General features: G+C 42.2%; 1 protein-coding gene across 3 annotated transcripts in view; it reads left to right on the top strand.

The window, feature by feature from the left end:
• The window catches only part of SRGAP2 (SLIT-ROBO Rho GTPase activating protein 2), a 114318-nt gene that overhangs the window by 28898 nt on the left and 70494 nt on the right, over positions 1-14926 (top strand). For all 3 annotated transcript variants that reach the window (XM_074893548.1, XM_074893549.1, XM_074893550.1), the window contains exon 3: positions 8876-9068. In XM_074893548.1, the coding sequence (XP_074749649.1) occupies positions 8876-9068 (193 nt within the window). The remainder of the gene's footprint in view (positions 1-8875; positions 9069-14926) is intronic.

A 14926-nucleotide genomic window follows, 5' to 3' on the forward strand; every position in this document is an offset into this window, starting at 1 on the left:
GTTTCTGAAGGGTGTTTCTGTACATTTCCCACACTTTTTGGTCAGTCTGATTAACTCTTGGTCTCTGATGCTCCATGGGTAAGCCCAGTATTGATCACTGCTCGTGAGCCTTCCCTGGACTTGATATTTCATTCCTTCATAACTTTTTCATGGTGTTTAGAATGTTAAATAATGGTGTCAATAGCGTGCTGGATAACACAGCAAGTGTTGGAAATGGAGGGTGGTTGGGGAGGACAGGGGTGGTCCCAGGGCTGGTGGGGGAGCAGGAGTTAACTTCTCTTCCTCAGAGCATCCAGCGTCTTGTGCAATACCCAGTGGAAATCCCCACTCCTGCCCTCTCTCCCAAAAAGGATCTAGAAACTTACATTTTAGTGGTAGCCAGCCCTGGTTTCGTGAGAAACAGGGAGTCATTTGATTGCAAACGTGTCCAGCATGTGCTTAGCTTTATTCCTTTCTGCATTTATTCCCTGTTGTTGACTTCCTATAGGTGGGAGCACACATCCAGGCTCCTTGCACTGCTAGCCACCTTTTTTTTTTTTGTTTGTTTAAATTAACACAACAGACTTTGAAGAAGGAATTTCTTCTTACTGGGAAAAAGGTTTGAGCGGTCAGTAGGAGAGTATGATGAGAAGTACCTGAGAGCCTGGTGCTTCAGGGAGACTTGGTTTCCCCTGGACCAAAAGTGGAAAGGGCATTTAAAGCAGGGGAAAAAACCCTTTCCATGAAAAATGTTCACGAAATTTTTGGCCATCTATGCAGCGTTGGCTTCGTCACCCTGCATGAGAGGAAACCGTTCGAATAACTATTAAAATGTTGTTTGGAGAACATATTATTTCAGGTTGCTTAATGGACCCAAAGTGATTTCTGCCTCCCAGAGCGCACAGGCACTTGGGGTGCTCGTTACTGGAGGCTACAAAGGGTTTGTCAGCTCGAGCTATTTTCTGAGTACTGAAAATATCAACTGGGGGGTATGTGTGTGTTGCTTTTTATTACGCTAATAGTCCGTGTGTCAAAATGACTTTTAAATTGTTTATTATATAAATCCGTGCTGCAAAGCAGTGATAAAATGTAGTTTTACTACTTGCCTGTAGTATTTTATCCAACATTCAGAAAGTGGAAAAGCATAAGCAAAGGTTTGTCTGAGGTTTTTTTTGGCTTGATGTCATCTGGGGGAAACCTTTAACTGAGTACAGACAATCCTAAAATAGCCGTGAAACTTCCTGTAGGCAGAAGTAGTTGTAACTCTCCTGCTGCTTGTGTGTAGGTTTTGAGTTTTCACTTATTGGAAATGTATTGATAAACTTTTATTTGTTTTGAAGAAACGGTTGTAGAACCTAAAAGTATAATATTGCCTGATGTACTTAGACACGTTACCTTTATCGGGGTTTTTGTGCGCACTGTGGATTAGGTGCAAAGATGAGGATTTTGCTCGTGCGCACGCTCTGCTGTTGGAATTAGGGGAGTGAATCCCTGCCCAAGGTAATTTAATCTGGATTCTGTTATTAAACATCCTCCCTGAAAAGTCAACAGTGTGGACTGTGTTTTGATAATAGTAAAGGAGACTTTCATGGCTATTTCATTAGACAAAAAAACCCCAACACCCTAAATATTTAATTTGAATTCTGTGTGGATTAAATGCCTTGGCAACTCTGTCAACATGTTTAATTGCATAATTTTGAACATTTGCTTAAAAGCTTTGCAGATCTGAAGCCTTTGCATCAGTTTGCAGCCTGTGAATTGCAGATGAGTGTTTTTTCATACGGCTTTGGAAAGCCAATATATAGGCTTGCTGTGTTCAGTGAGATTCTAGTTGAAAGATGCTTAAAGTTCCAAAATTTTCAAGCTGCCCCTTGTGATGGAGACGTCACACAACTGTAATACAGGCAGGAAGCGTCGGCAGCCTCGTTCCTTTAAGTGACACTTCTGTTGTGCCTAGGAGAGCTGGCAGACCCAAGTAATTAGTGATGCAAATATATTATGATGTAGGTATGAAAATAAAAGATGAGTGTCCTCAGTACTTCACTGAGACTTGAGACTAGCCTTCATTTTTGCTTTTAAGCATGTCTCGCGTCCTCTTCTTTTACTTCATTAATGCAAAACTTCATGCACGCATCTTGCGCCTCAAAACAATTTTATCAATCTGTATTAGAAAGAATTCCAGCTACTGACGCCTACAATTCTGTTTATATATTTATAACTATAAAGGGATTCTTGTCAGTATGTATTACCTGATGCTAGTACTTCTTGAATGGGTAAGGAATATCCTGTTTTTTATAGGAAATTTACATTTTCAGGGCATGCAGTTTCTGACAGGATTATGAACCTGAACCTCAATCTCCCTCCCGGCTCTGGTCTTAAACAAAAGACTGTATTTCCTTCTCTTACATAATTTTCACTTCAAAGCCTAGTTTTTAGATTACCAGTGAGATTTTTAAGGCTGTGATGATCAACAGCTTCCGATTAGCCATGCAGTTTGTTCCATGAAATTCTTGCTGTTACTGTATAAAGGCTTTTCTGAGTCGTTAAACCTCCCAGCCATAGTCAGGGTTGTTGGGCTGTTGTCTGTCATTTGTCACAGCCCTGTTTGTAATCATGTACCAAAAAAAATATTGAGGCTGTTTTCCCAAAACTACAGTCTTTCACTTTTGAAGTATAGCTTTCCGTATATATGATGGTAGGGTACACGTGAACAATTCTTGGCAATTAGTAATGTGCTGGGCACATGTCAAAATGTGTAATCCAAAGCATTCTCTAAAATTTATTTATCTATTTAAATGGCTTTAACTTTTACTTGAAGCTGTAGTGTTGGTTTTAATTTTTTAAAAACTGAATGGAGGTATAACCTCAAACTAAGCTGTAATCTTAACCACGGGGTTTGCGAAGGGAGGCGGGCGGATGCCTGTGCTGCTGCTGTCTAGCTCTGATGTTCAGCACCTGAGTGCATGGTGGCTTTCAGGAGACTGGGGATTTAAGAAACACATCACAGACAAGGCACAAGATCTGCAATTACTGCTCTAGTCTTCTGTATGAAGTGGAGATTTTGTTCATTTTGGACTCCTTTGTCTTTCTATATGCTGCCGAGTAGCCTGAAAGATAAGATTGTGTTAGAGCTGTGTGTGCAATTTATTGCTTGCCGTCTTCCAGTCCGGCACAATTGCTTCTTAGGTGCTGGGTGGGGGTCCTGAACACATGAGGGTTTTGAATCTGCCGACTTCCACCTTCCCATTCGTGGTTTGACTCTGTTTTGCTTTGATTTTGACGTGCCTCCTGCTTGTATGGAGCGTATATGGCATTAACATGGGAGGAGGACGGCTCCTCGCAAAGCAGCCATGGGGGACCACGCAGCCAAGGCGAGAGCACGGATGCTTTTGGAGTTCAGCTCTGCCAGTTGGAGCGGATTTGTGTGGGTGAGAGGATTGCTGTTTAATCTGGGCGGGAGCTGGGGGTTGGTGGTTCTGTTTGTTGTCATCCCACTCCTTTCCCAAGCTTGTCATCTTTTCATACAGCATGGCATTTGGGATGGGGTGGGAACACCTTGAGAAAGCTACGGTGCAGATACATGGAGATGTAGCTAGATACTCCAGGCTGCTTCTGCCTTCTCCTGGTACTCTGTGCTGTGCAGGCTGTGATTCACCATGTTGCTATCCAGTTAGAGCAGTTAAAGCTTATTGCTGGGAAGAGTTGAAACCTTGCCTAGGGAGATGATCCTACTTGGAGCAGGAACGTTGCTCATAGTACGCGAGATGGCTGGGCAAGGAGGTCTGCTGGGTCTGAGTTCGTCCTTCCAGCCCTGTGCATGACCTACCAAAGAATGAACCAAGTCGGTACAGAGATTTCTTTGTTTCCGTACTTCCAACTTTAGTTTATAGGATGCTTAAGCCTAAAAAAAATAATTTTAGTAAATTCTTCTTCAGAAGCAGAACGTTACATGCTGTATAAGAGCAAGGTACAGTTCCAGTCAGAGTGTGTACATCCGCCTGCTCTGGGTGTAATTGTTTCATGATAGCAGAGATTCTTGTCAGGAGCTTTGCAGAAACCCTCTCCTGTTTGTTGTCATTTGAGAAGCCCCCACTGTTCACTAGAGGTTTATAATTGCATGACAATTCTTATAATCTTATAAATGTAAAAAAAAGTAGCCATTTTTAAAATTAAGGCTAACCTACTATTAAGTTAATTTACTGGATCCTTCCCAAGATTGTAGGGTAGGAATGTTTTGGGACCTCGGATTTGTCATGTAACTAGCCACCTAAACACTCATCTAGTTTAAACTAGCAGGCTTTTTCAAGCAGGAACAATGAATTCATGAAGATCATGCAGATTTTTTAAAGCTATGACCAGGTATAGTGGTAGCTTAAAATGTAGCATGTCTGTTAACTTGCCTATGATGGAAACTGCTGGTGATGACCTTTCCATGGAAGTATTAGAGGCCCATCGCTTGAATACCACAATTTTATTTAGGGACAATTACCTTCATGATAATGCAGTATCATTTGTGCCTATCAATACAGTTAAAAAAAAAAAAAAGTCAAATAGATTATAAATGTCGAGAATGACAAATGTGACTGAAACACAGAAGGTAGAAGGTTCTTTCTTACCCTTTGAATTCATTAAAAACTAGACATACCTGCTGAGTGCTACAGGGAATGTTGAAAAGGTAGTTGCAGAAGGGCTAAAAGTAAATTACACAACTGTCTAGCATTATACGATACTCTGTCCCTCTGTGACCTAGGTGACTTTATGATCTGGTGATGGAAGTGAATAAATGGTTTGTTTTAAACGCTTGGAAAACTTTTCTGTTGCTACTAGGGACATTTTAATTACGTAGTTGTCAGCCACGTGAGCTTGAAATACAATAGAAAGGATTCTGCAATACAGGACAAGGCTTAGTGTGAAAATAAGAATACCTGGTGTTTAATCCTAATTCTACTACAGACATCTTGACCGTGAATTAAACGTGTTTATTCACCTTCAGGCACTTGAAGCATTGGCAGCAGGAGCACAGTCTTCAGGAGACTGTTCCTTGCCTTGAATGATCACAGTGGGTGGGATGGCTAAGGTCTACAGGTTTTTAGAATAGGAAAGGAGGGGGAAGGCTTTTGGGTATTTAAAGTGGCTGTTAACCTAATAACCTGTTTAAATTAAAAGATGCGAAAGCAATGAATTCAAAATTAAAGTGGTTGTTGTGACTGCAGACATAAAAAGGTCCTGTGTAATATGGGAACCCGCGGGTTAGAGCATGCACAGCCTCTGACTCTGCCAGGGTATGTTCTCGGAGTAAGTCTGAAAAAAAAAATATCTTTTGCTTGTGTAAGCAATGGGAAAACAAGCAGATACTTTATACTCTAGAAAGCCCAGTAAGCCTCAGGAAATTCCTGCATTCTTGATTTTATTTTGTGGCAAAGTACTGTGTGGTGTGTTTTTGAAAGATGAGCAAGGTTGCCCTTCTCCAGCCCAGCGCCACAGACTCGATAAGCTGGAGCTGAATAGCTTATTGTTCCCCTGCAGGCAGCCCGATCAGCTGTCACTGTTCCCCTCAAAAAACACTGAGTTTATTTATAAAGAAAAAGTGCTGATATCGTGTTTCTTGCTGAAGGAAAAGGTTACTAGTTCTTGCTGCTGTTTAGCAGGAGAGCTGTGTGTGGAGTATCCCACCTTGAGAACCAAGAACTTGAGCTTCGTTCTAATTTTATAATTAAAATATGTGTGCTCTGCTGATCTTCTAGTCTCCAGGAACTACTACTTTTGGAAGTGGTCCTTCGTATTTCTACTTTTTCTCTGGGAGCTAGTTTCTCAGTCAAAAACATGACTGATGGAGAACGTCAGTTTGCCAGGTTGTTGCCCTTATAAAAGATCCCTCAGTTGTAGCACAGAGAAGGGTAGGTGGCCGCACCATTACCTGTCTGAGGTATATCTGGTATTTTCTATTCCTACCTCAATCCTCTTTTTAAACATGGTTCCTACTGTTCATCCATGCTGTAAGGTAGCTGGCTTTCTGAAAAATAACACTGTGCGGATGGTCAAGCCCTAAATGCGCAAATAGATATATATATCATATACAAGGAAGATATTTGCTGCACTTGAATTCTGTGCCTCTTTTTTTATTTGCTTAGCAGAAAATGCCAGATCTCGAGTATTTTCTTTGTGTGATACCTTTTCATGGCTCTAGGAACTAAGTCACAGCTTATTAAAATTAGTATCTTTGCCCAGTAACTTCTGAAAAGGTCATAGAGTTGCTTCTATGTTGGGACCATCCCTTTTGTTGAGGAAGGGGTGGAGGAGAAGACACAAAGGGAGGAAGAACTTTCTAATACTTCTTGCCTTGAAGGATGTTCTTTCTTGAATGTCAGACCCGCAGATGAGTGTTAGGTTAAGAACTAGGCAGACTGAGTCATCGCAGCGAGGAAACGCTACGTTGCTGGGCATTATGGTGCTATTGTCATTGGCTATCTCACCTTCTTTATGATAAAGTTTTGATGACAAAGCTGCAGGTAGAATGGGGTTGTCTTGTTTGCACTGCACGTGACTAACCCTGTCACTCGTGCAGAGTTTTGCCAATCCATTGGTAGTTTTGTAACTGGGGACCGAGCTGAATGGAGAAGATGTATATAGCATATGTTGAGCGTCAGCAGCAAATTTTTAAATAAGTGCGAGCAGATCTAATGTGCGTAAGCGTTTGTTTTCTCCCCGTGCCCTTCCCAGCCCCTGCTAATCCTGCAGAACTTTTGCTAGCTGGAACTGAGCAAACAACAAAGAGATCTCACAAACAAAGAAATCTCACAAACTTGCAAGAAACACAATACGCAGGTTTTACCTGGTGTTGCTCATGCCTTCCCGCGCCGCCTTCCCAGTGCCCTGAGGGCTGTGGCCTTGCAAGTGCAGTCGGGGAGAGGTTCCCTGTAGGTTCCTCTGGGTTTGTTTCCACGGTGCCCTTGCAGCCAGCGCTGGCAGGAGGACCAGGGTGCTGGTCCCTGCCCGGGGTTGAACCCGCACCCTTCCTGCTGCAGCCGCCTGGGCGGGAGAGGGACGTGGAGCGGGGGCTTCCCTGGGCCCGCAGGAACGGGCCTGCTGAAGTGGTTTTGATTAAAGAAGTATGTGGACAACTCAGGCCTGTGTATTTGCTTGTAGTTGTGTTTCCGGATGAAGAGACAGAAGTTTTCTGTTTTCTATAATTCTTTCCTGAGAAAAAAATAAACTTGACCAGCTTTGCCCACACATCACAGTTTTCACTACTCCGTTTTGCTCTGTGTTACAACCTTGCTGCCTGTATTTTCTCCTCCCAGTGAAATCTACAGTCTCAGAGAAGCGGTACTACCAAATTAGTGTGCTAATCAGGGTCATCTTCAAGCTTGAAAATGCCACAATCTTGTAGGGTTTGGTTTTTTTTTTTTTTTTGGCAAGCCTAACTAGGAGTCATATTTGTATACACGTGTTTTGGGTTTTGGAGTCCCTAAAATAAAGACGCGTGCTTTCTTCATTGCAAGCCTGGACCCCCTGAAACTGCTTGTTCCCGCAGATGTGAGCACAATTCAAGGCAACTGATACTCATAGTGCATGGCAAGAGTAAAGCACTTGGAAGTCCAGATGGCATGCTTTTTTCTGGGCAAAGGGACAAGCACACTGAGGAGGCCAAGCTGGCCCCTATTATTACATATCTCAGGAATTAGCAAGGAAGTAGTTGATTAAAAAATTGCATTTGGAAAATGATACTTACCCGTCTTCAGCTGTGGTGACAAAGTTGTGGGTGCCTGCAGTTGTGATGCATAGGTATAAACAAAGCTGTGCCTGCTGAAGACCTGAATGTTACTTATTTTCTTGCTGTTTGAGTGCTCAAAGACCTTTAGATGAAAGGGCATATTTTATTGTTTTCATGTTGAGTTTATTGCCTGTATAAAAGCCAAATAACCTTTCCTGGCTGCATCACTGAGTATTTCTGCATTTTTAGACTAAGAGTCTGACATGCTTCAGCTATGTTTTCTCGCCCTGTTTGACTGTGAACGAGTCATTTCACTATTCTGTTCCTCAAATTCAGAATCAGTAAGGTAAGGAGAACAACACCCTGGCTTAAAGAGCTAACTTGAGAAGTTTTCATGTTTGTAAAATGTTTGAAAACATTTGTAAAATATTTGTAAATATTTTGTTAAAACAAATAGATATCTTCAGTAATAATTATGCATAACAATAATTTTAACACCTATATCTGTGTGCTATATGGGTTCTTTAGACATAAATATGTTACTTGCAGATATTTTAAAAAGAAAAATTGTCTTCCTGGAGACAATTCCCTGGTGGGAAGTGCTATCATGTTGGCTCTCTGAAGGGGTGTTTTTATCTGTTTCGATGGCTTGGTTTATAATGAGAGCTGCACAGCTGGAGTCTCAGTAACGAACCGAATAATCTGAGATTGGTGCCGTTGGGGAGTGCCCCAGTATGCACAGCGCCTTGTTTCTGCATCAAGAGTAGTCTGCAAAGGAATTTGATAGAAATTCCCTGAAGTGATTTTCTGAGCTGACGTGGGGTATTGCAGCATTCAGTCCTTTTTCCAGACTGAGATTCAGTACATTTTTAGGCAGTGACCACTTCTTCTTGATGCCAAAAATGCACTTGACACTTGTAATTGATGCACTCTTCAGCAGTAAAGCTTCGCTTGTAGGTCTGCGCGCCGGCTCACAGGTTACTGGATGACTTTCCTGTGACCGGTGCATCCGAGATGCAATTGCAATCATTTTCTGTCTGCAGATACAGTCAATCATAATGGAGTTGTGCTGACATATTGCTAATGAGGGAACGTATTTTTAACTATATTTTACTGGAGAATTTGTATGGTGTTTTCTCTAATGGGATTTTGTTTAATCTTTAGTGCTTTTATTTGTTACAGAGATCCGTGCCCAATTGGTAGAGCAGCTGAAATGCCTTGACCAACAGTGTGAGCTTCGGGTCCAGTTACTGCAGGACTTGCAGGATTTCTTCCGCAAGAAGGCAGAGATTGAGATGGATTACTCAAGGAATTTGGAGAAGTTGGCTGAGAGATTCCTGGCTAAAACTAGGAGCACCAAAGACCAGCAATTCAAGTAGAGTATTTGCCTTTTGTTTTTGCCCTTTTTTTCCCTGTAGATGTGGTCACAAGGATAGGAATGCAAAAAGAGAGTGCATACAGTGAATGTGGGTACCAGCACCATTGTGAATGTCAGAATAAATGTTTCCCAAGTTTGTGTTAAACACAGAACCCATTTCATATTTCTGTGCAGCCTGGTTGCTAGCTTCATTTCAGTAATTCCTGGTAGGTCATATGTTGACAGTAGGGAATGGTATGGTAAAAATTGGCACATCTGAAAAGGAGTAATTTTGCTGGGAAGGTGGGCAAAGCTGTACACCAGATTTGTTGGACAAAGCCAGGATTTCCTTCAGTGTCAGTGGCTTTGGTCTGTTTTTCTAAGAGTAACTGTTTCTAATCTGTTCTATGCTGTGATTTGCCATCTCAGCTCTCTTGTTTTCGATATCCTACGCGTACCCAGTGTAGGATTTAAGCATGGTGTATCTCTGCTACTATCCCCTCAAAACAGTAGAGAAATAAGGCCAGTAGTACTTCCAACTAGAGCTGTGCCATTTGCGGAGGGGGAACCCTCAATTAAAATTTAAAGAGGTCCTTACTGACAATCAATTGTCTTACCTGCTTGAAACGTTATTTACAGGTAGGTCTGACCATACTGCTTTGGTTGTTTCCTGCTTAGCAGTCTTGAGTTGGGATGACTAACATGTATCGAACGTGGTTTCATGGATTCAGAGCCTTCTGATTTACTACTGACTCCTGCCTGGAGGAAGGGACAGAGGTGCTTTTCCCAGGGAGAGGGACACAGGAGAAGGACCTGTGGGTGAGGAGGGGGCTGGTGCAGCCTGCGTGGCACAGAGGTGTCAGCCCAGTGAGTAGGTGGCCAGCACAAAGCCACGGGGCTCTGGAGCTGACATCTGGGCAGTGCACAAGCTTGTCAGGTTTTGTTGTCAGGGTAGCAGCAGCTGGGGAAAACATGGAGCAAAAGCAGCCTTGGGATCTGAATCATTTCTGCTCTGGACAGATTGGTCTGAGAGGATCCATCTGGGTCTGTCTCCACCTAAAGTGCAACACTTTTAGCATTGTTTGGGTTAGGCCATTATCTGTGGTTTTGGTTTTTTTGTTGTTGCTGTGTTTGGAGGGATATGGGCTTTCCCTTTCCAGTAGAAGTTCTTTCTGTGAAAGCCATTAAGTAGGCACCATTTTAGTTTCCCTTCTGTACAGCTTTGATGTCGTTTACTTGACTTCTCATTTAAAACACACACTGTACTACATTGTCAGGAAAGCATGACTCCCAAGCATAGCTATTTGACAGATTGGAGGAGAGTTATTCTGTGTATCTATAGAGCTGTAATTGTCTTAAGTATTTATTTTCCTTTACCATGAAAGTGTTCTTATAACTATAAGCTGTGCATATTCTGCACATGCCTTTAAGATGGCACTAGAGAAATGATGTGTCAAACTATAATTTTCCTCTGCATTATGATTGGTCTTTTTCAGTTTATTTTGATGTTATTCCTGGTGAAAAATTGAGGTGATTTCCTTTATATTGCATGATATGAAACATCCCGTCAGAAACGCTTTTGTATTCAGCTTTCAGTGTTGGGAAAGTTGTGTATAGCTTGCTTCCTATTTTGAGTTTCAGAGTGAATTTTTAATGTGGAAGTTTGTACCATAATTGAACAGAATCCTACATGGTGTCACGCTTCATGTGAATTAAATATGCCGGCTGTGCTACTGCAGGTTTTTTTGAATTTTTGTTCTAATGCATTTTCCTCACTGCCCTCTGCCCCTGATTTTTGAGCTGTTTGTACTTTAGATAGGCTTTATAAAGTTGTACCGGGACAAAATGGACCTCAGATACCCTAGCTATTGAGTGTAGCCTGCATTGGACAGGTGATTTTACAGGCACATAAAACTTTAATTTGAATTTCTGAATTAAATGTCCATGTTATTCAGGTCAAGGCCAGGCTGTTGCCCAAAATAATACTCTGAAACCTGTTACCGAGCATCAGTTTCACTTTGCTTTGCAGAGAGAGGGCTGATGCTGCTCAGGCTCCTGATTTCACTTACATTAACCACAGATAGGTCCTGGCAGAAAAGCATCTGGCTCTTGGAATATGTTACCCCAAGTTGTTAATTTGTTGAAGAGTTGGAATAAAGGAAAAAAATAACTCTTAACACTAAGGCTGCTGGGTCTGTGGGCAGTATTGTCACAGCAGTGGCACGCGGTTGTAAAGCTGTCTGTCCTGGGTAGCTCCATCTATTCCTTGTTCAGTCATTTGTGTCTGCTGGCTGTAACATTCAGAAATGTGTCAGAATACCACAGGGATCAGTAAGGAAGCAATTCCAATTATAATTACCTATCGCCAACACTGCTCTGTCTGAATAGTGAAGAGTAACTTGGCTGGTATCTTTTCTGTAGATGCTGAAGCTGTAATCTCATTTGGAAGCCCCCAGAAGACCATTTGATCAAAGCCGACCATCAGATCTCTCCTCCTAAGGAGCCTGGTATTACATGACTGAGATGTGCACAGGCGGGCAGCTACTCTGTAATTGCCTGGCTGTGACCCTATAAATATACAGTAATAGCATGTTCTTCCGATAACATGATAATTATGTTGGAAGGTACCATATCATTCAGTGAGTGCTTACCATGTCACTTGCCGTTTTTAGATCTCCTAACAGACTGTCAAGGAGGAAATCTGTCAGGCAGTAACCCTGTAATTTGCATGTGCTTTCATACTCAATAACTATTATGTAATTGCCAAGTTGCTCCGAATGTGTTCATTTAAGGGAATGCTGTCACGGGCAGGAGGCTTCAGTCTGACCCTTGAAATTGGATTGTGTGGCTTCCTCCACCATCCATCTCCAAGCTGGAAAGCAAGCACACGCTTGAAGGAGAGAGCAACGTGAAGTGCAGGCTTCTGTTGGGTTTCTGACAAATGCCTTGCACAAGGCTTATTTTTCTTAGATGTGGCTGCAACAGAGGATAAGCTGATCAGGTGACGAGGTTTTCCATATGAGTTTTGAAACGTAGGTGGTTGGGTCTTGACAGCAAACGGTGTATAGCTGGTGGCGGACTTAAAGGGTGCTTGCACACTGCACAGTTTGAAGCTAGCTTCACTGGAGCGTCTTAAAATGATTTACAGAGCTAGGTGTATGTTATTCTCATTTTATATCTTTGAAGAAGGGGAACAGATTGGTTTAGCCAAGGTGACATATGAGTTGATGACAGTTGGATATATCCCAGGTTTTACTTGCTTTTAACCACTCTACCATGGCTGTTAGGCCTCACTTTGCCTATTCGCTTTCAAAACTGTTTTTTCAATTAGAACAGACTATTAAAGAGAATAGTCATATAAAATGTATATATTTGGTAAGGCTTCTTTAGTACCCATTGATAAATATCCTTGTACAAGATGGACTGGAGGAAAAAAAGTGCATTTCACAGCCGAAGTCTTGTAACTGCAGTTGTTCCAAGAGCTTGTGGGTCACACGTTTGGTATAGTCATCGCTCCTTACAGACCTGCCTGACCGAAGGTCTCTTGTGTAGCAGTTCGGTTGGAGCATCCAGCTCAGCAGGCGTCCGTCTTGCCTGTTGGGTCTCGGGGGTCCCTGCGGGCAGCAGCTCTGGGTGTGGGTCTGACTTCCATCCTCAGAGGAAGGCTCCCTCCCCCTGCAGTGAAACCCTGCGACCTTTAACTCCAGACTGCCGTTCTCCTGTTGCATGTGATTTTGTCCTAAAGGCAGTTACCTCTTCAAATAATCAGTCAACAGTATAAAAACTGTGGCAAACCTCAAGTAATTCCTTTCAAGGGAGAAAATGGGGGAAGAAAAAAAAAAAAAAGAAAAAAGAAAACATGAAAAGACAATGCTATTTTAAGGCCATATTTTAAATCAAGATAATCTTTGGAAGTAGGGTACTGAGTAGCAATTGTCAGCTGGAGAGCTGAATGTCCAGGATATCCCAGCATGAAATTCAGATGGCTTTCTGGCAGCCTTTGCCTTGAAGTAGAAGATGCAGAATAAGTCTGGCAACCTTCAGGCTGAGCACTTGTAAACAACAGATGTTCATAACTGGAATCTTTTGGAAGAGAAGGGCAGGGAGCAGCGTGTATGTCCATGCTTGTAATTCTCAAAATTTGCAGTTAACACTGAGCTGTGTCAGGAAGACTTTAAGGGAAAATGAAACGTTGATTTGAATGAGCAGCTTGCAGAGTTCAACCTTAGTTTACGTAAAAGTGAAACGATTTCTTTAAAGGAGAGATGATACAGGCTGTGCGGGAGGTATCCACAAAAGCATTTGGGTCACATGGACTTCAGTTACGTTATTATTTTAATTGATAAATATTGTCATAGGCTATTTTGACCTGTGATTCTATTTGGTGGAGCTGAGTCCTGAACATTTTTTTCCGAGTCTTTCTATAACATTTGGAAGATTTTTCTAAGCATGAAGCATTCATTTATTCAGTGATCTCATTGAACCCAGAGTGCGAGGGATACATGACCAGCGAAAATGGATGTAAAACCCCAGGGAGGATCTTTGTGGTGTTTTTCATCATATCAGCAATCCCAGGATCGCACTGTGTTGGTTGGTATGATTGTAGCTACTCTTACATAGCACGCTGCAGGGCACAAAATTCAGACAGGTTTGAAAAAGCATATACAGAAACAATTAGCGTCTCTGCTCTAACACTTGCTCTAGCTCTGACAGTTTGCTGGGTGGGCTTCACGGTTGCACAGATCTGAAAATAACTTTTTCATCTCTCCCTTCACCTCCTATCTAATTTTAGCAGGTAGTTCAGGTGAGCTGGGCATGAGGTCAGTACTGCAGAGTGTGAACCTGTAGAGCTCAGACCTGGGCCTGCGGGTTGTGTTGGGATGGGACAGGTAGTGCGTGCAGGTGACTCCGGAGGGTGGGAAATAAATCAGTTTCTCAGTTCCTAGGACCCTGATCACTATTTTGGGATGTACCAGGTCTGGAAATATCTGTTGCACACCTCTGAGAAACAGATCCTGAATATTTGGGGCGGTGGGGAGGTGGAACAGGAAACTTCAGTTTTTGTGTGTACCACCAGGAGACTTGCTTTAAAAACCTCAGTTCAAAGGAAGGATGGTCAGAGAAGTTTTCTGTTCACATGCCTATGTTAATTTAAATGTTTCTCTCTTTCTATTCAGTAATATTTTCATTCTCATCTGACTCATTCCTTCGTCTTGCACTCCTTATGGAAACCCAGTATTCCTATTCCTGGTTTGTGGGTGTGGTTTTTTTGTTTTATTTTTAATTTAGTGGGGGGGAGGTTGTTTTTTAAGATAATTTTTCTGCTGTTGCTCTGAACAGGGTTACCTTGCAAGGCCCAACTAAGTGTCGCTGGCTTTTGTCGCTCTCTCCTGCTTGCCTCACAGCAGATAAATCTTGGATTGTCTATGAGTTCCTTGTATGAATGAGTAATTTAATTAAGACATTTCAGATACTTGGGACTCAATCTTCCCTTCTGATCTTTTGAGACCGACTGAAACCTTTGAAGTGGAAGTTGCACAGGACCCGATCAAGATAACACCCAAGAAACCACAGAGCTTCATACTTTGTGGTTCCTTAAAAATCTGTGCACAACTTCCTCTTCCTGCTCCCAAACACCCCCGATTGCTGTGATCTGGTGTAATTTAGGCTAACCTAAATAAACTCTCCAGATTCACTATCATCACACGATCTTTAAACAAGTATAAATAGTGCTTGAAATAAACCTGGATCTTGGCATCTTCTTCCTCCTCCTCCTCTCCTTGTGGGGGAAGTTTGAGTCAAGCAGTTGTTGTGAATGTGAAATCGCCAGCAATTTGGGAAAGTTCATATTCCTAAAGTTTTGGGCTGATCTCATC

This window comes from Strix uralensis, chromosome 24, assembly GCF_047716275.1.
Source record: "Strix uralensis isolate ZFMK-TIS-50842 chromosome 24, bStrUra1, whole genome shotgun sequence".
NCBI lineage: Eukaryota > Metazoa > Chordata > Aves > Strigiformes > Strigidae > Strix > Strix uralensis.